This window comes from Vigna angularis, chromosome 7, assembly GCF_016808095.1.
Source record: "Vigna angularis cultivar LongXiaoDou No.4 chromosome 7, ASM1680809v1, whole genome shotgun sequence".
Taxonomy (NCBI): Eukaryota; Viridiplantae; Streptophyta; class Magnoliopsida; order Fabales; family Fabaceae; genus Vigna; species Vigna angularis.
In genome coordinates, this window is record NC_068976.1 from 17,773,907 (window position 1) to 17,796,950 (window position 23,044).

Consider the following 23,044-nt stretch of genomic DNA (forward strand, 5'->3'; position numbering starts at 1 on the left):
AGTAAAGAACAACTAATGGTGATAAGATAATCGAGTCTATCACATGACACTTTCTCCATTTCAATGATCACCCATGTTTGACTCCAAGATCTTTTCATGATCTCATTAATCTCTTCGTTTTCAAAAAATAAAGTAACTTCAACTTCGAGAACTAGTTTTTCAAAAATATTTAGTTTGCCTACTAAACTCATAGCTAAATGTCGTTTTATATCCTATAATATATCATTGAAAAGCTAAGACATTTTAGCTGATTAAACTTATCATATAATAAATCCTTGAAAGACTAAGACATTTTAACATGTTAAAGGATTATTTTAACATACTAAAACATCATCAAATAATCAAACTTGATAATCAAGATATTTAAATGAATAAAAAGTAGACTAAATCGATTAAAATATTCATAAAAAACATTTTAATAGATTTAATTTTACTTTTAGTCCATTAAATCACGCTTAACTATCAACTACGATTAAGATAAAAAAAATCCTTTAAGGATCTATTCATCATACAAACTAATTTGAAAAGACTATCACTAAGGACGCGTTCAAAGTCAGAAGAATAATAGTCTTCACATCTTACATCTTCATTTAGAGATTTCAATGCTTCAATTCTTTAAATCCGTCATGTTGGATTCATCAAATCTTCATCACTACTACTTGCTAGAATTAACACACTTATCCAGCAATCATTAGCCAACAAAGTTTGTTTCATAAATTATGCACTGTCCACGTTATTCTATGCACTATAGGAGTCTAATAAATTGAATAACTTTTTTATTTTATGAATATACCAAGGACCTTACATACAACTACATTATCATTAACAGTTATAAATTTGTACCACATTTTTTGGTCCAACCTCCATAATTGCATTTTCATATAATTATTTAATTTGTTTTATTACATTTTAATTGCTTGTTTTCACGTTGAATTTTCTTACGCTTATATTCCAAATAAAGTAAGAAACATAGGTGCAGTTTAAAAAAATCTTAATATTAACGTAATTACTCCAAAATCTATATTGCTACAATATAATATTATTTACGATGCAAATTTTCTGTGTAAAACATCATTGAGAGGATATTAGTATCAAGGTCTGCGAATGAGAGAAGGGAAAGGGCATTTGAAGTGAGAGTTAGCGGTGAGGGGTCATGGTTTCGCTTCATCCACTTGTGTGTCCTTTGTCAGTTTCCTCTTCCTCCTCTGAATTTTTTAGATGCTCCCTTTGGTCTAGCTGCTACCGGTCCGCAAGTTTTGCCCCAAAACGAAGAAACAGCTCCAAAACAGAGCAGCGTTCTTTCATCTGCAATGCTTCGTGGCAAGAGGTCCGAGCTATTCCATTCCGTACTTTCTATTTTCCAGTGTTACTGCTTTCATTCATTCTTCCTATGATTCATTCGAGCATATGTTGCTTTTAAGCTCGCCGGAGTTTTACTATTCTCAGCGATTCCTTTCACTGCCGTGAAAGCCATAGCTAATAGTCCTCTAGGAGAGTCGCTTCAGAGGAAAATGGAGGAGGAGAAGAAATCTGCTGAAAAAAACTCGTCTAAATTCAAGGCATTAGCCGACAAGGCCCGAAAGGAGAGGTAATCCCCGGTAAGCAACTGTATCCATCGTGAGCGTTTCAACTGTAACCACAGCTCACTTGAAAATTTTGTATTTTTGTAAAGAAAAATCCTGGGAACACTTTTATGCTTTTCTGAGTTGTGATGACTAATTAGTGTCACCAATTCAAAATATGAAAGATAAATCATAACGATGCTAGGAATTCAACGCGATTTGGATTAAAATGAATATATAAGTATAAAGACCCATACATTCATTCTCTAAATATTTTGGATTCAAAGTGGTGTCCTATTATTTATAAGGGCTTGTTTATTATTGATACTTTCTAGGATATTTATCCTATTTTATCATCATTATAGTGTGTCAAGGGTTACCCTATTTATCATGATTATATTATGTCTAGGATTACCCTATTTATCATGATTATATTGTGTCTAGGGTTACCCTATTTATCATGTATTTGTGTATCAATTTATTCTTATAAATAGAAGATTGTGAGAGGGATCAATCAAGCCCTCTAGAATTATTTTACAGTTTCAATCTTAAGTTGGTATCAGAGCGGGTCGATCCCGCTCTGGTTTCTGTCTCGTAATATATATTTGTCCGGCGCCACAGTTCTTTGTCGCCCGCCGCTGCCCGCCGCTGCCCGCCGCCGGCCACCGTCAACCGTCGGCCACCGTCGGCCGTCGCCGGCCACCGTCCGGCCACCGTCCGGCCACCGTCACCGCCGGCCACCGCCCGCCATTGCCGGCCACCGTCGTCCATCACTGTCAAAGTTTCCTTCGTCTAAACCCTTAGGGTTTTCTTGTTCTTCGTTAGTACTATTCGTCTTCTTCAGAAATGGCGTCTGGCAGTACTCTTTCCTTCTCTGGAAGTCCATCAATTACCTCCGAGAAGCTAAATGGAAAAAATTATCTATCATGGTCTGCTGCCGTTGAAATGTGGTTCCTTGGCCAAGGGCATTATGACCACCTTGAGCGAGATGGAAGCCATGTGCCTACTGAAAAAGCTGATCAGTGGAAACAAGCAGATTTCCAGTTGTGTGCCCTGTTATGGCAATCAGTGGAACCCAAACTTTTTTGTATCTTTGAGGGCTTTCAAAACTTGTCACTTCTTTTGGAAGAAAGCCCAAAGCATTTATGCCAACGATATTCAACGTCTCTATGACACTACGAATAAACTTGCATCTCTTAAAATGGCAGACCATGATATGGTGTCCTTCATGACTGAAGCCCAATCTGCTGTCGAAGAACTTAGGATGTTTTTGGAAGTAGATCCATTAGAGGATATAAAAAAGAAACTAGACAAATTCTACATGGTGTTGATCCTTCGTGCCCTACATCCCGATTTTGATCATCTCAGAGATCAACTTCTAACTAGTCATGAGGTCCCCTCTATGGAAACATTGACCACTCGCCTTCTGCGTGTCCCGGTATCTCAAACTCAAGAAGCGCATGAACTAGTGGAACCATCTGTCATGGTTGCCACACGAGGAAGAGGAGGACGTGGCACTAGAGGAGGAGGACGAGGAGGTCGGGGACGTACTCAATGCACATATTGTAAAAGGATGGGTCATACTCAAGAGAATTGCTACTCCTTACATGGTTTCCCTTCCAAAACCGCCAATATTTCGAAGACTGAAACTTCCACTTTGAAAACTGAAACCTCTACTTCTATGTTTTCTGAGGATGAATATCAAGAGTATTTAAGGTTAAAGTCTAACAGCTTGGCACAACCATCTCAATCTCCCAATACATCAACAGCCTGCGTTTCTCAATCTATGGAATGTCAAAATTCATGGGTAATTGACTCAGGTGCTTCTGATCACATTTCTGGTAATACCTCTTTGTTCTCATCTATTTCCTTTCGAGAAAAACCTCATTTCATAACCCTTGCAAATGGATCTAAAACTTCTTCCAAAGGAGTCGGTCATGTTTCTTTGTCTCCCTCCCTCAATCTCAACTCAGTCCTTTTTGTCCCTAATTGTCCTTTTAATTTAATTTCCTTAAGCCAGTTGACTAAAATGTTAAATTGTTCAATAACCTTTGATCATAAATCTTTTGTTATACAGGAGCGTGGTTCGGGGAGACAGATTGGAGAAGGATATGAAGCTGGCGGATTATACCATTTTGGATCTCGTCCAAGGGTGTCTTGTGTTGCTGCTCTTAATCCTAAAGTGCTACATGATCGACTTGGCCATCCTCATTTGTCCAAATTAAAAAAGATGTGTCCTGAACTTAGTGGTCTCCAAACCTTAGAATGTGAGTCATGTCAATTAGGAAAACATGTTAGATCTTCCTTTCATAAAAGGTCTCAATCAATATGTAATTCTAGTTTTTCCATCATCCATTCTGATATATGGGGACCTAGTCGTATCTCCTCCTTTGGTTATAGCTATTTTGTTACCTTTATTGATGAATATTCAAGATGTACTTGGGTTTATCTTATGAAAAATCGTTCTGAATTGTTAGCTATCTTTACATCCTTTTTGAATGAAATCAAGAATCAATTTGGTCAAGTAATCAAAATATTAAGAAGTGATAATGCCAAAGAGTATTTTTCATCCTCCTTTTCTGCCATCTTGAGTTCCCATGGTATCTTACATCAGTCTACTTGTCCTCATACACCACAGCAAAATGGTATAGCAGAACGAAAAAATAGACACTTGGTTGAAACTGCTCGTACCCTTTTGCTTGGTGCCCATATTCCTGTCCATCACTGGGGGGATGCCATCTTAACTGCATGTTATCTTATTAATAGGATGCCCTCCTCCTCTCTTGATAATAAAGTCCCTTTCTCCATTTTGTTTCCTAATGATCCTCTCTTTCATACATCCCCCGAGTGTTTGGCTGTGTATGTTTTGTTCATGACATGTCTCCAGGTCTAGACAAACTCTCCGCTCGCGCTCTCAAATGTGTCTTCTTAGGCTATTCTCGACTTCAAAAAGGATATCGGTGTTACTCTCCTGAAACTAAGAAGTATTACATGTCTGCCAATGTCACATTCTTTGAACAGACTCCTTACTTCTCTCCATCTGTTCAGGATGTTTCTATCCTCCAGCAGGTCCTTCCTATTCCAATGGTTGAGTCAAATAGCTCCACTGTCTCTGTCATTCCCAGTCATGATCACAATCCTTCTACACCTGTTTCTCCACATACTGAGATCATCCCACACAGGGCCCCAATGGATAGTCCACCTCCCCAAGACAATGGTGAATCTCCTACTTCAGATTCTTCTCCCTCGTCACCTCCTCCCACGCCTCCTGGTGCAAATGATTCAGCATGGCCTATTGCCCTCAGAAAAGGTACTCGTTCCACTCGGAACCCTCATCCCATTTATAATTTTCTAAGCTATCATCGATTGTCGCCCTCCTATTTTTCTCTTTTATCCTCAGTGTCCTCTGTTGTTATACCCAAGAATGTGAAAGAAGCACTTGATCATCCTGGATGGCGACAAGCTATGATTGCAGAAATGCAGGCTCTTGACCACAGTAATACTTGGGAGCTGGTGCCCCTTCCCCCAGGAAAAAAGGCGGTTGGTTGTCGATGGGTGTATGCAGTTAAAGTTGGCCCTGATGGTGAAATTGATCGGCTCAAAGCTCGGCTTGTTGCAAAAGGTTACACTCAGGTTTATGGTCTTGATTATTGTGACACTTTCTCTCCTGTAGCCAAGATGACTACTATTCGTCTCTTCTTTGCCATGACAGCCATTCGTCACTGGCCACTTCATCAATTGGATATCAAGAATGCCTTCCTACATGGTGATCTTGAGGAAGAAGTTTATATGGAGCAACCTCCAGGGTTTGTTGCTCAGGGGGAGTCTGGTATGGTATGCAAATTGCATCGATCTCTATATGGCCTCAAGCAATCCCCACGTGCTTGGTTTGGAAAGTTTAGCTCCATTGTTCAAAAATTTGGGCTAAAACGCAGTGAAGCAGACCATTCAGTTTTTTATTGTCATTCTTCTCTCGGGAAATGTGTTTACTTAATAGTATATGTTGATGATATTGTCATTACAGGAAATGATGCTGTTGGAATATCTCAACTAAAAGAGTACTTGTGTAGACATTTTCAAACCAAGGATCTTGGAAGTCTCAAATATTTCTTAGGCATTGAAGTAGCGCAATCAAAAGATGGAGTTGTAATCTCCCAAAGGAAGTATGCTCTTGATATATTACAAGAAACATGCATGATTGATTGTAGACCGGTAGACAGTCCCATGGACCCAAACCAGAAATTAAGGACAGAAGAAGGTGAATTATTCTCCGATCCAGAGAGGTATAGGAGGCTAGTTGGCAAACTGATTTATCTCACTATTACAAGGCCAGATCTATCCTTTGCAGTTGGAGTGGTTAGTCAGTTCATGCAGGCTCCATGTATTGACCATTGGAATGCTCTCATTCGCATTCTAAGGTATGTAAAGAAGGCTCCCGGGCAAGGATTGTTATATGAAGATAAAGGAAGCATTCATGTCTCTGGGTATTGTGATGCAGATTGGGCAGGTTCACCTATTGATAGACGGTCTACAACAGGATATTGTGTTTTTCTGGGAGGAAACATTATTTCATGGAAAAGTAAGAAACAGAATGTAGTAGCTCGATCAACCGCGGAAGCCGAGTATAGGGCAATGGCATCACTAACATGTGAACTTATATGGGTGAAACAATTCCTTCAAGAGGTTAAATTTTGTGACATCCATACTATGAAGATGTATTGCGACAATCAAGCTGCTCTCCACATTGCATCAAATCCAGTGTTTCACGAGAGGACTAAACATATAGAAATTGATTGTCATTTTGTTCGTGAAAAGTTGTTGACCAAAGAAATATGTACTGAGTTTATTGGGTCAAACGATCAACTCGCAGATGTATTGACCAAGTCATTAAGGGGTCCTCGGATTGAGTTTATTTGTTCCAAGCTTGGTACATACAATTTGTATGCTCCAGCTTGAGGGGGAGTGTTAGGATATTTATCCTATTTTATCATCATTATAGTGTGTCAAGGGTTACCCTATTTATCATGATTATATTATGTCTAGGATTACCCTATTTATCATGATTATATTGTGTCTAGGGTTACCCTATTTATCATGTATTTGTGTATCAATTTATTCTTATAAATAGAAGATTGTGAGAGGGATCAATCAAGCCCTCTAGAATTATTTTACAGTTTCAATCTTAAGTATACTGAATCTCCCTTGTGTCTCCTTTTATAAAACTTAACAATCTCCCTGGTGTCTCCCCTTAAAAAACTTAACAATCTCCCTGGTGACAATTTGAAAGAGTATAATATAAAGCAGGTGAAGAATCATAAAATTTAATGGATCTTTGTATCATAAGTCTCCCATTTCAGAAGAACTTATCCTATTTTTGAATGAAGGTACAAATTCACCACTAAGACACTCATGCTTGAGAGGGAGGTGTTCTAATGTGGAGAGACTCACATTTGAGGGAGAGATTGTTAGGAATTTAAGATGAGTTGGAAGTTTCACATTAAGGAAAAATGAGGAAGATGAACAATACATCAGTAGAAAGACTCATAAACCCATTGTTTTAAGATTATGGGTTGAAAGTGGTATTCTGATCTTTTCTATGGGTTTTTTCACAATTCATTAGTACCAAATTGTATTTAAATTGGCCTTGATTCCTAAGTGATATGGAGTTATTTGGTTTGTTGGAACAAACCATTAGTTGAGGGCAAAGGGAACAAGAGTTTGTCTTTGGAACTACATTTTTGATTCCCATAGACGACACCAATCTTCTGACCTCAAGTTTGTTGGATAATTTGTTAGGGTCAATTACCTTGCTTTGGAGCTTGAAATTGCATCATGATTTTCTTCTTTAAAAGGCATCTTGAAGGGTTAAGGGACAAAGCTGTATTTAAATTACCCTTTATCTCGACTTTAAAGTGATGTGAGACTATGAAGTGTACCGAAACAAAAAAGTTTATAATGTTGATTCGAGAGAGGTTGGAGTCTTTTTAAAATTGCGAAGAACAAAACGCATTTGGTGTTTGTTTTTGTTTCTCAGGACTAGAAGTCAAAACTATTGGTTAAGTTAAAACACTTCCCACCATGTCATCCAAACCCTTGGCAATGTTTTTTAGTTTTAAAACCCTTTTCAGAAACTAATTTCAAAACTTGGAATGAGAAACTAATTGTTGAATAACATAGAATTATCTTTTGGCCTCAAGTCCGTTTAGATAGTATTGTTAGAGTCAATTCTTACATCCATAATTATCACATCCAGGTATTGTCTGTTTTGAAACTTAGAGCCTCGTTATGTTTTTGTGCTTTAAATGTGTCTTTGAGAGTTAAGGGAGAAATGTGTATTTAAATTGCTATTGATCTTGCTTTCTAAGCAATGTGGAACTACTGGACAACTGGAGCAAGCCTCCCAGTCGAGGTCTTAGGGAGTCGTCGAGACCACTTTTTGATTTCTCTTACTCTTAATTGAGGGTTAAGGGAATGGGGGTTCCTTTTCAGAATCACTTTTCCATTCCTTTAGGGATCGAAGATTTGTCTTTGGAACCTCTTTTCTTTTGTCACAGACGACGCCAATGTTCCGGTACCATATTTGCTGAGATAACACCATTAAAGCCAATCATTGTATTTGAGGTATTGTTTGCTTTGGAGCTTAGATCTCCATCATGTGTTGTCCTTAAAAAGTGTCTCAGAGGGTTAAAGGAGTAAAGTGTATATAAATTGTCCTTGACCTCGATTTCTAAGCAATCCCACATAAGGTACCTATGTTCCAACCTTAAGTTCGTTAAAATAACATCGTTAGAATTAAATCAACTCCTAGGTGATGTTAGACTATTGGACTTACCATAACTAACCCCCCAACTAGAAAATAATTTTTTTTTAAAAAGGTGAGAAGTAAATTAACCATATCGAAAGGGAGCTAAATTTTGATTTAGTTCTATCAACGAGTATAGAGCTATCTTGATCTAGAGGAAGCAATACATATTTTAGCAAGCAATGAGGCGAGACTAGATTTCATGGATAGAGGATTATAACCCTAGAAGGGAGAAGACATGAAAATATTAGAAAGGGAATGGTGGTTCTAACAATTTTCAATGTGATGCAAGAAGCAAGAATAACCATGACTGGAGACATTCTTCAAAATTGATCTGACCTTTGACAAAGGTACAATTGGAAGGAGTTCATTAGACAGGTCAGAAAATGGAGGATAGGGAGATAGGGGTAGAGATATATAGGAGACCTCACTCAAGAGAAGAATATCTGAGGAAATTAAAATTCCTTTGCTCATTGGAATTGATGCCAATGATTATGTTAACTGGGTTGAGATATATTGTTTTATGTGGTGGGATACTTGAGTTCCAAATCCATCTTGGATGATGTTTAGGAACATTGTAATTAGACATTTTCAGTCATCCATAACCATAATCCTTACTATATGTTGGATCTTAAGAAAGAAGGTTTAGTGCCAGAATATTGGGAACTTGAAAAGGCTCAAGGAGGAGGTGAGAGTGAAATTGAACATGTGAGAAGTTGGAGTACTAAGTGAAAAACTCTTTCTTTCCTAACAATTATGTTGGGTGAAGAACCCGGAGAGATTTGGCACTAAATGAGTGATGAATACACCTATTAGAGACTATGACATCACTTTCACTTCAAAACCTTAAGTTAATGAGTTTGTGTGTTTTTTTCTCCTTATGTGTGGTGCTTCTTGTCTATTCATCCTTGACTCTAACAAATTAAAGGTCAGAATTGGCAAAAGGTAATGAAGGACTTGGATGATCATCTCTTTCCATTTGCAATAGTTAAGTTCTCAATGGAGCCTTAGGTTCTTGTTAGACATTGATGCTCTGTAATGGGGTTAATAACATAGTAAAAATCGAGTACGAGAAGAGATTGGAAGCATTTGCTTGTGTTTGATCCAGGATGGGTAGAGCTATTTTGGGCTGCAAGGTGGGGATTGACTTGATCGTCACATCAGGCTTGAATCAATTGGGACCTCAAGGACAAGGAGAAAGTTTAGGAGAAGGAAGGAGTATTTAGGTTACAATAGGTTAGTCATTAACCTGTTTTTAGTTATATCTTATATTAGTGGGTGGGTTTTGCAGATAGTTTGAAGAAGGCATGTTGTCTATAAAAAAGAAAAAAGGGGATCTTATCTTTTGTGAAAGGTTTGTACTCAGAGACTAGGCAATGGGGGAGAGGTCAGGATCTCTTGAATACACTTATTTAATTAATCTCTTGCTCTTATCAGAGGGGTTGTAAAAGAGAATACGTAAGAGAAAAGAGAGTTCCAAATTATCATTTCATTGCTTGATTATTATTCTGACGCTTGTGTGTCCAATTTTAAGCTAATTTCATTAAACATTCACTGCTATAATTAAATAATTTTCAGCTGTTGGTATGGAGAAGATCGGCCTCGTTGGCTTGGTCCTATATCATATGAATACCCATCATATCTTACTGGGGACTTGCCTGGGGATTACGGCTTTGACATTGCGGGGCTAGGCAAGGATCCTGTGGCGCTGCGTAAATACTTCAAGTATGTTATATTTAATATTTTAATGGAAGCCATTATGCATGTGTTGCTGCTGCTTGTCATGTATGGTAATTTTTCGTATGATAAAATCTTTGAATTTTTTATTTACTTATATATAAAATAAAAAATATTAATTATTATGGTATTCTTTGGACAATAGTTTCTTATTTCTTTTAAATAGTTTATCAATAATCTGAAGTGCATGTTTTCAAAATTAACAGAAAAACATTATATAAAACAGAATTGTTTATTAATGATGTTATATTGTGTGAAGCTTTATATATGATCATTTTAACCTCTTTTATCAATAAGTTTTGAGATATTGCATGCTCGGTGGGCTATGCTTGCATCTATTGGAGCTCTGATTCCAGAAATATTAGACCTATTGGGAGCCTTTCACTTTGTGGAACCTGTGTGGTGGCGTGTTGGTTATTCAAAGCTCAAGGTTGGGATGTCCTGTTTCTTGGACCATATTTGTACAATCTTGCTTGTTAATTTGTTGGGTTTTATCATTTAGGAGTTTGTCCTATTGATTGATTGGAAATGTCTATACAATTTGTTCTTTCTTAAATATTGGGTAGATGTTATAACCCCTTTGTTAGATTAGGGTTTTTTTTAACTCTTTCAATTTTCCGTTAATGGAGTTATAACAAATATATTGTAATTTTGGGTTACAAAAACTCTTTCTTTCAATAATAAAAGTAAGCAAAATAATTCAAAAACTTTGTATTGAGAAGTGTGTAGTGTTACCTGAGTCCGACAATAATGGCCGTGAGTTGTATGTCAATGCACTACTATGAGGAAAGGAAGCAGTGGAAAAGATTGATAGAATAGTCTGGAGTCACGTGAAGAGGTGGAAAAGGTGAAAGGTTATCTCTAGAAGAGGTGGCAAGAAGAGAGTGACATAAAGAGAATTCATTGTAAAGGAAGAGGTCATTGCAATTGGTATCAGTTAAGTCTGGAACGATGCTTATTAACAAGGAGTTAGAGAACATGGTAGATAGTATCGAAAAGATGTTATCAGATATGTCAGTATCTCAAGACATATACGCAGCAAAAATTAACAATGTTACAGTTCTAGTGATAGGTATCCAGAATTACTAGAGAATTCCAAGACAGATTCTTGGATGATTTATTAAAAAACACACAGAATTGTTCTAGCAATGTGTTAAGAATAGGAACAACCACGTATACACTCCAGGTCTTTCGAAAGGACCCGTCTCCTGATTTTTCCTTTACACAAAACTACCAAAAAACTACTTACAAAAATCTAACATAGATTATATATAATAGTCAGTTACACAACACAAAACTGCAGGAGGTTATGACTACCTGCTTCCTTTATTCCTTTTAACATAGACCTTTCCACTGAACCTATCAATACCCCTTCCATGAAGTGTGACCTTGTCCTCAAGGTGAAATGCAGGGAGCTCCTTGATGATGCCAGAAATGTGGGAATATTTCTTGGGTAACACCAATTTGCCATCATAGAACAATCTTTCCTTCTTTAACTCATAACCCTCACGAGCTTTAGAATTTAGCACTAATTCTTGGATTAGAGAGACCAGCTTAGCATCCTGCTAGATTTCTGCTTCCCAAGTCTTCGATTCATCAGTTTGAAACATACACACAGCCATAAAATAATCTCTTCGTGACAAAGCTTCAACCACTTGATTGATTCTCTTTGCCAGGTCTGAAACAAATCTCGAAGTCATACCCAATGAGTTTGGAGGCCCATTTAAACTGTTCCTCTATCAACAACCATTGTCCAGTGAGAAATCTTAAACTTTTTTGGTCTGTAACTATAACAAAATGGCTGCCCATTAGGTAGTGCTTCCATTTATGGACTGCTTGGAGTATAGCCATCAACTCATGCTTATACACTGACTTTTGCTGACCTCTCTGAAAGGGCTTGTCTCCAAAAGGCTATGGGTCTACCTTCCTGTAACAAAACAACCCCCAATCCTTTGCTACATGCATCCATTTCCAAGGTGAAGGCTTTTGTAAATTCCGGTACTGCCAACACTAGCAATTAGGAAACAACACCTTTCAGAGTGTCAAACACATTTTGAGCCTCTGTCGCCTAGCGAAACCCCTCCTTAGTTAGTAATTGTTTGAGAGGTTTGGCAATCTTAAAACCCTTGCACAAATCTTCTATAATACCCAATTAACCCCAAAAATCCCCTCAAAGCCTTAGCATTTTTAGAAACTGGCCAACTCCACATAGCTTCCACATTCATTGGGTCTGCAGCCACACCTTTTTGGGAAATTAGATGACCTAGATATTCCAACTTTAGTTGGCCAAAAACACAGTTTTTTCGCTTGAGTTTCAATTGATGCTGCTGCAGCCGCCTTAAGACTTCCTTTAGATGTTTCACATAGGTATCTAGAGTAGGACTGTAAATCAGGATGTCGTTAAAGAAGATGAGTATAGACTTCCTTAAAAATGGCTGAAAAATCTGATACATCAAAGCCTTAAGACTTCCTTTATGAACAACTTGGTTTCATTTGAATAATCGATTATCATTGGTGTCAATCAATTATCATAGAGCTTTTATGAAAAAAAAAAACCTTTCCTGAGGGATCTTTGTGCATGCTACTGTGTGATTCTTTAAGTTAAATCCTACACATAATTTATTCACTAATATATGACTTATTACAAAAGTTTAATAACATGCATAAACAAAATACAAGTCTTCCAATATCTTTTGTCATCATTTTGCGTTTCTGGACTTGCTTTTATCATCATCAAAATTTACTTCTTTTGCCAACAATCCCCCTTTTTTTATAATGACCAAAATATATTTTAAAGCCTTTTGTAAAAACCTGCAAATACACAACTATACAAGAGAAAGACATTAGAGAATTATGCTTTACTTTAAACTTTTCTCTCCCTTTTTTTTCGTAACTAAAAATGAACTCTTGAGTTAACTTCCCCTAAATCAGATAACTTAATAAAATTTAATACAATACTGAAAACAAAGGAAACTTTGTTTCATTAATTTGGAATTCAGCACTCATATCATCATTATCATCAACAAAATAATTATCAAATTTCTGATAAAAAATCTCTTCTAGTATCTTCTAATAAAAAAAAAACAATAGGCTCTCATACGCTAAACAATTTAAACCTGTAAATATAATGGTAATAAATGTAATTAACGATTCCTTGCTTATGAATACTTTAATTTTCAACAGGGAGATACTTTGGATTACCTTGGCATCCAAGGTCTTCACTTTGCTGGAAGTCAGGGAGTGGTCGTGATTGCTATTTGCCAAGCACTCCTTATGGTAATGCTTGTATCCCTATCTGCGTTTGTGAGTTTTGTTAACAATTATTTCTTGTGCTTATAAATTTTTTGTTGTGATATGTGTCATCTGGTGGTTTTTGAACAAGAGAGTACTTAGTGGTGATGTGGTGATAGAGATGTTCTTAAAAGGTCGATTTATTAGAAGAAATAGCTACATGCCTTGCCAAGAAAGAAAGAACATAAAACCGGAAATGTAGATTGAATATAGCTACATGCCTTCAATGGCACTTTGTGCCTAAAACATTTTCCTAAGGCAATGATTAAATTAGTTTTCCCTACACTCAAGGTAGTTAAAATCAAGATTATGATCAAGATCATGCAGGGTTCACAAAATCGTAACTAAAATATCCACAATATAATGCCTACACTGATACACCAAGAAGAGAAGGGTAAGAATAGGGGGGCAGAGTATATGAGAGGAAAAAGACTAGAAAGGGTGGTGTGGCACTGATAGGGATAAGAATAAGAAAGGATGGGTAGTTTATGAGAGGAGGAATAGGAGGAAATGAATATAACAAACTAACAGTTAGGACAGTTAGAACTGTTTTGGTGAGATTGTAAGATTGTATAAATAGCGGCTGAGTAGAAGGGATTGGGGACTTTTGATTGCTTAGTTGCTTACGGGTCTATACCTGTGGAAGAGGGTTATGCCTCTGCGGTTGATTGGACAGATATTATACTTGTGAATAACATTCAGACTTCTATATCTTTCTTTCTTTCTGTGTCTTTTTCTGCGAGGAAGAGAGTTCTTGATTAGGTTCCCCATTTAGGAACCTATCAATTGGTCCGACCTGCCGGATCCATATCGGGGAGTGTCGAGTGTGGAGATGGAGGGAAGAATGGTGGTGGTCGAAGGGCACTTAGAGGCGGTGGAAGTGGAAATCGCTGAGACAAAGGCTGATACGGCGGCGATACGCTAGGACGTCCAAGCGATCTTGAAAGCGATGGGAGAACGTATACCCATTAACCAAGGACAGCGACAGGGGGAGAGTCAGTCGTCGGTGAACGATAATGGTGGTGGTCTGAATGGCGGAAGAGGAAATGGGGGAGAAGGTAACCAAGGAGGGATGAGCCAGTGGAGGAAGCGAGTCGAATTACCCGTGTTTGAGGGGGGCGAACCGTGGGTATGGATCGGCCGAGCGGAGAAGTTTTTCGAAGTTCAGAAGGTGGCGGAGGAGGAGAAGTTGGAGTTGGCCTTTATTAGCATGGATGGCTACGCCGGAAGCTGGTTCCGATTCTGGCGAGAGAAGACCAAGACCCTGTCTTGGGAGGGGTTGAAGAGGGCGCTGGGTATCCGATTTGGGGGAGGAACTAGAGGAACGGTGTATGAGAGACTCTCCACCATACGATAGACGGGATCGGTGGGGGAATACATACGTGATTTTGAAGTTCTGGTGGGGCAAACGACCCAGATACCCGAGGAGCAGATCATGGGGTATTTTCTGTCCGGTTTAAGAGAAGAAGTGAGCGATCATGTCCGGCCTCATGATCCACCGGGTTTGATGACCGCTATGCGGGTGGCGAGAGATGTGGAAAAACTGTGCGCGAAGACGGGAGGAGGATGGATATCCAAGAATCCAAGTTCTTGGGGAAAAACATCGGGATCGGTAATGAAGGTGGAGACGAATCGCGAACAAGCGGGACGAGCGGGACCAGCGGAAAGTGTCGGTTCTGTAAACAAAGGTGCGACCCACGGGGGAAACCACAGGAGAGACAGCGGCAGCGGAAATGAAAGGGGTGTCCGCAATCTTCCCTACTCGGAGTACATCAAAAGGAGGGAAGAGGGGAAATGTTTCAGGTGCGGCGGACCCTTTAGCCCCGGTCATCGTTGTACGGAGAGGGGGATAAGGATGATGATTTTGGCTGAAGAGGAGGAAGAATCGGAAAATGACGGAGAGGATGAGCTGAACATCACCAAGATGGAGTTATCGGCCCTTTCTGCCGGTGGCCTCACGACATCCCGGACGATGAAGCTACGAGGGAGAATGGGTCAACGTGAGGTATTGGTTTTAATTGACAGTGGCGCTAGCCACAATTTTATAAGTCGACGGGTGGTGGAGGAATTAGAGATGACGGTGGTGGAAACCCCCCCCGTATATGGTAAGCTTGGGAAACGGACAGAAGGAACGAACTAGCGGGTGTTGTGAAAAGGTGGCATTGGAGATGGGGGAAGCAGAAGTGGTTGAACGCTTCTATGTTTTTGAGTTGGGCGGAGTCGACGTCATTCTGGGGGTGGAATGGTTAGAAAAGCTCGGGAAAGTGGTGGTGGACTGGAAAGAATCAACGATGAAGTACCGACAGGGAGAGAGGAAGATAACAGTGAAAGGGGATCCCACTTTAGAACGAAGAGCGGTGGGCCCCCGAGCTTTACAGAAAATAGATGAGGTGGCAGTGTGGTTATTGGTTTGGGAATTGGGCTCGTGTGAGACCCAAACGAGCGGCCCAAATTGTTCAGGGCTTACTGAAAGACAAAAACATCATATGGAGAAGTTACTAAAATTTCATGACGTGGTATTCGCGGAGTTAGTGGGGTTGCCACCTAGCAGAGAGACGGTGCACCGAATCACCCTTAAAGAGGGCACAGGTCCGATCAATGTCCGTCCGTACCGATACCCACACGTGTTGAAAGATGAAATCGAGCAGCAAGTGACGGAGATGCTTCGGACGGGGGTGATCCGGCCAAGCCATAGCCCGTACTCGAGCCCAGTGATTTTAGTCAAGAAGAAAGATGGAAGCTGGCGCTTCTGCATCGATTACCGAGCCTTAAATCGAGCGACGGTGCCGGATAAATTCCCCATACCGGTGATAGAGGAGTTGCTGGATGAGTTAGGAGGGGCTATCTATTTTTCGAAGGTGGATTTGAAGGCCGGGTATCACCAAATCCGCATGGCTGAGAAGGATATAGAGAAGACGGCGTTCCGCACGCATCAGGGGCATTACGAGTTCGTGGTGATGCCTTTCGGACTCACCAACGCGCCGGCGACATTTCAGAGCACTATGAATCACCTCTTTAAGCCGTATTTGCGGAAGTTCGTGCTAGTTTTCTTCGACGACATCCTCGTTTACAGTAGAACCTGGGAGGAACACTTGGAGCATGTCGGAAGGGTCCTGGAAACGCTGAGGCGGGACAAGTGGGTGGCCAATCGGAAGAAGTGTGAGTTTGGGCAAACTCACGTTAAATATTTGGGACATATCATCTCGCAGAGAGGCGTGGAGATGGACGATGAAAAGATAAAGGCGGTGGTGGATTGGGAACGGCCAAAATCGGTAAAGAGTTTAAGGGGATTTTTGGGTCTGTCGGGGTATTATCGGAGGTTTATTAGGGATTATGGCAAAATCGCCAGGCCTCTAACGGAACTATTGAAAAAAGGGGGCTTTGCTTGGAACGGAAGGGCGGAAGAGGCATGGCAAACGCTGAAGACAGCCGTCACGACCGCCCCGGTGTTGTCCTTACCCGACTTTCAGCAACCTTTTGACGCGTCGGGGACAGGAGTGGGTGCTGTACTAATGCAGGAAAAACAACCAATCGCCTTTTTCAGTAAGGCTTTATCGGAAGGAACTCTCAGCAAATCCATTTACGAGAAGGAATTGATGGCTCTTGTGTTAGCTATCCAGCATTGGCGTCCTTACCTACTGGGGCAGAAATTCGTAGTGCACACTGACCAGAAGAGCCTCAGGTATCTATTGGAGCAAAGGATCACGACGCAGAATCAACAAAACTGGATAGCTAAACTGTTGGGATATGATTTCGAAATTATGTATAAGACTGGGACGACCAACCGAGTTGCTGATGCTTTGTCTCGCATAGCAGAGGGTGAAAAGGAAGAGGACAAGGAACTGACGGTGATAGCCAGACCTTACTGGCAAGACTTTGAAGAAGTCACGAAGGAAGTGGAGGAGGACGAGAGGCTACGAAAGGTGATTGAAGAGATTAAGGGGGATCCAAATTCTCACCCGGCGTACACGGTGGAACACGGAAGGTTGCATTACAAAGGGAGGTTAGTATTGTCTGCAAAGTCTTCGTGGTTACCTAGGCTAATGGCAGAATTCCACCAAACTCAAACGGGGGGCCACTCGGGAGTTTACCGGACATACCGGAGGATAGCCCAGTCCTTATTTTGGGTCGGGATGAAAAAGGACATTACAGAGTTTGTGGCTAAATGCCTTGTGTGTCAACAACACAAGTATTTAGCGTCATCACCGCAAGGATTACTACAGCCCTTGCCCATTCCGAATGCAGTTTGGGAAGAGATTAGCATGGACTTCGTGGTACGGCTGCCTAAGTCCCAGGGGTATGATGCTATTTTGGTGGTGGTGGACCGTTTGAGCAAGTATGCCCATTTCATACCGCTCAAACACCCTTATTCGGCAAGGACGGTGGCTGATATTTTCATGAGAGAAGTAGTACGGTTGCATGGGATCCCCAAATCCATCGTGACCGACAGAGATCCATTATTCTTGAGCATGTTCTGGAATGAATTGTTCAAAAGTCAGGGGACGCAACTGAAAATGAGCACCGCATATCACCCAGAAACGGACGGGCAGACGGAGGTGGTGAACCGTATTCTGGAAGGGTATCTCAGGTGTTTCTGTTCAGAGCAGCCTCGAGGTTGGATGACAGTGCTATCCTGGGCGGAGTTCTGGTATAACACGAGTTACCAAGGAGCAATACGGTGCACACCTTTTGAGGTGGTTTACGGGAGAGCGCCTCCTTCTTTGCACAGATTCATTCCTGGTGAATCTCTGGTGGAGGCCGTGAATCAAGAACTCCAAACCAGAGACGAAGCGCTGAAACAGTTGAGGTTCCATTTGGAACGTGCGCAGGATCTTATGGTGCACCAAGCTAATAAAAAGAGGCGGGTCGCGAATGTGAATGTGGGGGACTGGGTATATCTGAAGATCCGACCCCATAGACAAACCTCGATGCCAACCAGACTCCACCCAAAGCTGTCAGCAAGGTATTTTGGACCTTTTAGGGTGATTCAGCAGGTGGGGGAGACAGCTTGCAAATTGCAGTTGCCAGAGACAGCTCGCATCCATCCGGTGTTTCATGTTTCACAGGTGAAGAAGGCAGTAGGCGAGCACCAGGTGGAGAAGGACCTACCGCCTGATCTGCAGGCAGACGGGCCTTCGTTTTGGCCCGTGAATGTTTTGGGAAGGCGGCAGCGGACAGAAGACGGTGGAAGCGTGCCGCAACTGCTAGTGGAGTGGCAACAAGGAGGACCCGAAGGGGCCACCTGGGAAGATGAAATCACCATCCGCGAACAGTACCCCGATTTCAACCTTGGGGACAAGGTTGATGATCAAGGGGAGGGTATTGATAGGGATAAGAATAAGAAAGGATGGGTAGTTTATGAGAGGAGGAATAGGAGGAAATGAATATAACAAACTAACAATTAGGACAGTTAGAACTGTTTTGGTGAGATTGTAAGATTGTATAAATAGCGGCTGAGTAGAAGGGATTGGGGACTTTTGATTGCTTAGTTGCTTACGGGTCTATACCTGTGGAAGAGGGTTATGCCTCTGCGGTTGATTGGACAGATATTATACTTGTGAATAACATTCAGACTTCTATATCTTTCTTTCTTTCTGTGTCTTTTTCTGCGAGGAAGAGAGTTCTTGATTAGGTTCCCCATTTAGGAACCTATCAGGCACACTAGGGAGGAATAGGTTGGTTAGAAGAGAGAGAAAGGGGTATTGGTTGTTTAAAAGAATCAAGGAGGTAGGTTTTAGGGAGGCGGTTATTTTGATGCTTAGTTGGAGAGGGAGCCATTTTTGGTTTCTCTTAGGAGGTTTGCTCTGGGCAGTGGGATAGTTATATCCTTTTGATTTCTTGTTTAGCAATATTAACAAATCAAATATAATGCCTACGCCTAGGCTACCTTCTAGTAAAACAGGCTTTGAAAGTTGATTAGCTTGCAAAACACCTACGTTGTGTTTGGATGAGATAATTTAAAAGGGTAATTAATTTATTTGATGAATTTGAAATTCTTTACACTAAAATGACTTGTTTGTATAAAGTAATTAGAAAAAAATTGAAATTTAAGAAATTTTGAAATAGAAGAATGACAATTGTGGCTGAAGGTCAAAGACGATTGGACTCAAGTCAAAAGTCAAGCAAGTTGGCACAAGTCAAAGGTTGATATGAGTTGGTCTGAGCTTAGGGTCAAAAGGAGTTTATCAGGGCCAAAGGTTATGACCAGTTGGATCGGACCAAAGGTCGAGACAAGTCGGCTTGGACCAAAGGTTAGGCTGAGTCAGCCTAGGCCAAGTTGGCAGAAGGTTGAGCTGATTTGACCTAGGCCAAAGGTTGAGTTGATTTGGCCAGACCAAGGGTCGAGAAGAGTCAAACCAAAGGTCGAGAGGAGTTCATTTCCTCGTATTGTCTCACAACATGCTTTGTTTCCTTTTGTCTTTAGTTCACTCTAACATTTGGGGATCCAATCATAAGTTTAATTTAGGATTTCAATATTTTGTAATTTTTATTGATGATTGTTCGAGGGTTACTTGGTTGTTTTTATTTATGCTATACTTGAAGGTTTACCTCCTAAATATGCTCTAGTAATATCTGTCATGAAAGCAAATTTGATAATCCTCGAGCTGCTAGTTGTTGAAGTAGAGGTGCTTCTTTGTCATGATTCTCGAGCTGTCCAATTTAATAACAAAATCTTCTCTCCTAGTCTTCACTATATATAGACCTCTCCTAATCCTGGACTTGGTTCTACTCATGGGCTTTGTACATATTGGTGTCCGATTTAATAACAAAATCTTCTCTCCTACTCTTCACTATATATAGACCTCTCCTAATCCTGGACTTGGTTCTACTCATGGGCTTTGTACATAATGGTAACAAGCGGGGTGGAAGAGGTCGTGGCAGCATCATTTCTGGTCATCATGGTACTGGTCGAAGTTGTAGTGGACGCTTTGCAAGTTTTCAGTGCCAAATTTGTTTGATGCCATCCTTCCACACTGCAACCTGTCTAGTTCTCTTCAAATTCAAACATCAGTACTCCCAACACTTGGGTGATCCTCATTTAAATCAAGATACTTCTAGTGCTATGCTTGCTAATATGCCTTCTCAAGGTGGAGTTCATATTCCTGATTCTGGTGCTTCCTTTCTTTTTACTGGGGAGCCACAATATATACATCAACTTGGAATTTTTGAAAGACTGGACAAGGTTTGCAGATTCATGGATCTTGGTTCTTCCTCCTTCAACTCAGATATTTGTTTTAGATTATTAATGTTCCCTCTATTACCAAAAATTTATTGAGTTGGTCCTGATGGTCTTTACTCCTTCCCAAATCTTCATCTTCAAAGGTCTTCTGTTTGTCTGTCTTTTACAACAAATTCTCCTTCAATGGTCTTTTCTAACAGTGCTTCGAATTCTAGTTGTCATAGTCCTTGGCATGCTAGACATGGTCATCCTAGCTCTCGTGTTCTTAAACTTGTACTTAAATCAATGTCATATCCCTTCAATGAATAAAATATTGGAAAATCCTGTAGACTTTCTTCTTCTGCATAAACTGTTTATACAACTCCTTTGGAAGTTATTTTTAGTGATCTTTGGGGGACGCTCATATACCTCACATTCTGGATACACTTATTTTGTCTCCTTTGTTGATGATGCATATTGCAAGTTCACGTGGATTTAGTTTTTAAAATCTAAATCTGAAACCCCTAAAAGGGAGCTTTAGAAAAAGCTGTTTTGTTATCTTTCATAAACCTGCTTTTTGTGTTCTAGTGAATGTCTGTACATATCTGTTGTTGTCTTAAGTTGTATTGCTGCAAACCATATCCAAATTATTGTTTTATATGTATACTTAGTTTGGCTGAGTGAAAATTCGTTCAAGCTTATCATCCTATTCCTAGTCTTTAACTGCCACCTTAAAATTTGAAAGTGAAATTCAAATTCCTCTCCCGTTCATTTTGTATAGGGACTAAAAATCAAAAGTTTCAAATAATTGGAGATTATAATAATTAGAGATTCTTAAACAGGTTGGACCAGAATACGCTAGGTATTGTGGGACTGAGGCATTGGAGCCTCTAGGAATATATCTGCCCGGTGATATAAATTATCCTGGAGGAGCTTTGTTTGATCCCTTGAATCTGTCCAACGATCCCGAAGCTTTTGAAGAGCTGAAGGTAAAAGAAATTAAAAATGGACGCTTGGCAATGGTTGCCTGGTTAGGCTTTTACGTGCAAGCAGCACTGACGGGTAAAGGTCCAGTTCAGAACCTTATTGATTTCATTTCGGATCCTTTCCACAACAACTTTCTGAACTCCCTCAACATTATGAAATTCGTCATATGATGTCGATAAGGAATTTACTTTCATTTGGATGCTCGTTTCTACGTTTTTGCTGACGGAATTCTTGTCAGAATGGTATAACCATCAGCCATGTACCCTTCGCAATCAATAGTCAAATCTCTGTACAAAAGAAACTATTTCTAATATTTTGCTTGTTACTCTTTAGTTTTGGACAAATATAATCACGGAGATTTTTTAAATGTATTGTTAGATTTTATATTTTTATTTTATAAAATAAAGCCAATGTAAAATAATTTTATTAATGGTATGATGACAAGGTACAATTACCACCAGCTAGCTTGGTTGGACCAATTAGTACAATAGATTATATAAAGTTTAAAAGCACAGCCAAAATAATTGCATTCATATAATGAAACACGAGTATTGCTTAGACATGAATGGAATGTATTCCCGTATTCCACGAGTATCGCTTGTAGATGAGTTGAATGGGAGAAATTGCACTTGCATAGCTACAATGCAACTACATAAAAATGATATTCCTTGCATTAACATTTGAAGACTTTTTTAGATACCGATTGTGTTACACAGTGTAAATTGATTATCAGCATGCTTGTAGAAAACTGTGGTGGCGCCAGCACATAATGATAAATTGTGATAATTTCTCCATCAACCTATGACACCTTTCCTAGTCCAAAACATTCCTCCATTGGATTTGGGTCATCGCCACCATCATATCTTCCTTAATAATCTGTGCATTAGCCTGTAGACCTAAATGCCACTAAACAATATGCAAAATATATCCAAGGCATCCACTTGTCAAAATACAACTAATTAACAATCTTCTTATATTAATATAATAATAATAAATATAAATAAACAATAAGATAACATGTAGTTGTATTAATAAAAGGAATTGTTAACCATTTTTATTAAAATATTAATAATAAATATAAATAAACATTGAGATAAGATATATTTAGTAAAGAAATTTTTAATAGTTGCATTTTGGAAATATACCACTATTCTCGGACAATAAAATAAAGATGATATTTTTATCGAAAAATATTAGTTGTTAGTATTCTGTTAGTGTGAAGAGTTGAATCTACAATCTTTTCTGTCATTTTTTTTCAATTTTTATTACTAAGCCAACCACTAATACAAAGATGGTTAATTTGTAGTAAAACTTCTTTACCTTTTAGTTTGAACATCAAAAGAAATTTATAAGATATTCAAATTCAATATAATTGATTTTATCTTAAATTATTTCATTTATTAAGTTTTTATTAGATAAAGTAATTTAAATTTATTGAATTTTAATTTCTCATCTAAATAAAGTATTTTAATTAACACTAAATATAAATAATTATTTAAATATAAA

The 23,044-nt window shown here is 39.4% G+C and overlaps 1 protein-coding gene across 2 annotated transcripts; it reads left to right on the forward strand.

Moving 5' to 3' along the window:
• Positions 1 to 1,064: 1,064 nt before the first annotated feature.
• On the forward strand, positions 1,065 to 21,905 carry LOC108337426 (chlorophyll a-b binding protein 7, chloroplastic). Of its 2 annotated transcripts, none has more exons than XM_017573952.2 (6): positions 1,065 to 1,327; positions 1,422 to 1,588; positions 9,943 to 10,089; positions 10,399 to 10,531; positions 13,285 to 13,377; positions 19,482 to 21,385. In XM_017573952.2, the coding sequence occupies exons 1-6, from the start codon at positions 1,154 to 1,156 to the stop codon at positions 19,692 to 19,694; spliced, it is 927 nt and encodes a 308-aa protein (XP_017429441.1). In that variant the 5' UTR covers positions 1,065 to 1,153; the 3' UTR covers positions 19,695 to 21,385. The 2 variants fall into 2 exon arrangements, with proteins under 2 accessions (XP_017429441.1, XP_017429440.1); XM_017573951.2 differs by lacking the exon at positions 19,482 to 21,385 and adding an exon at positions 21,394 to 21,905 and having other exon boundaries at positions 1,072 to 1,327.
• Positions 21,906 to 23,044: the final 1,139 nt, after the last annotated feature.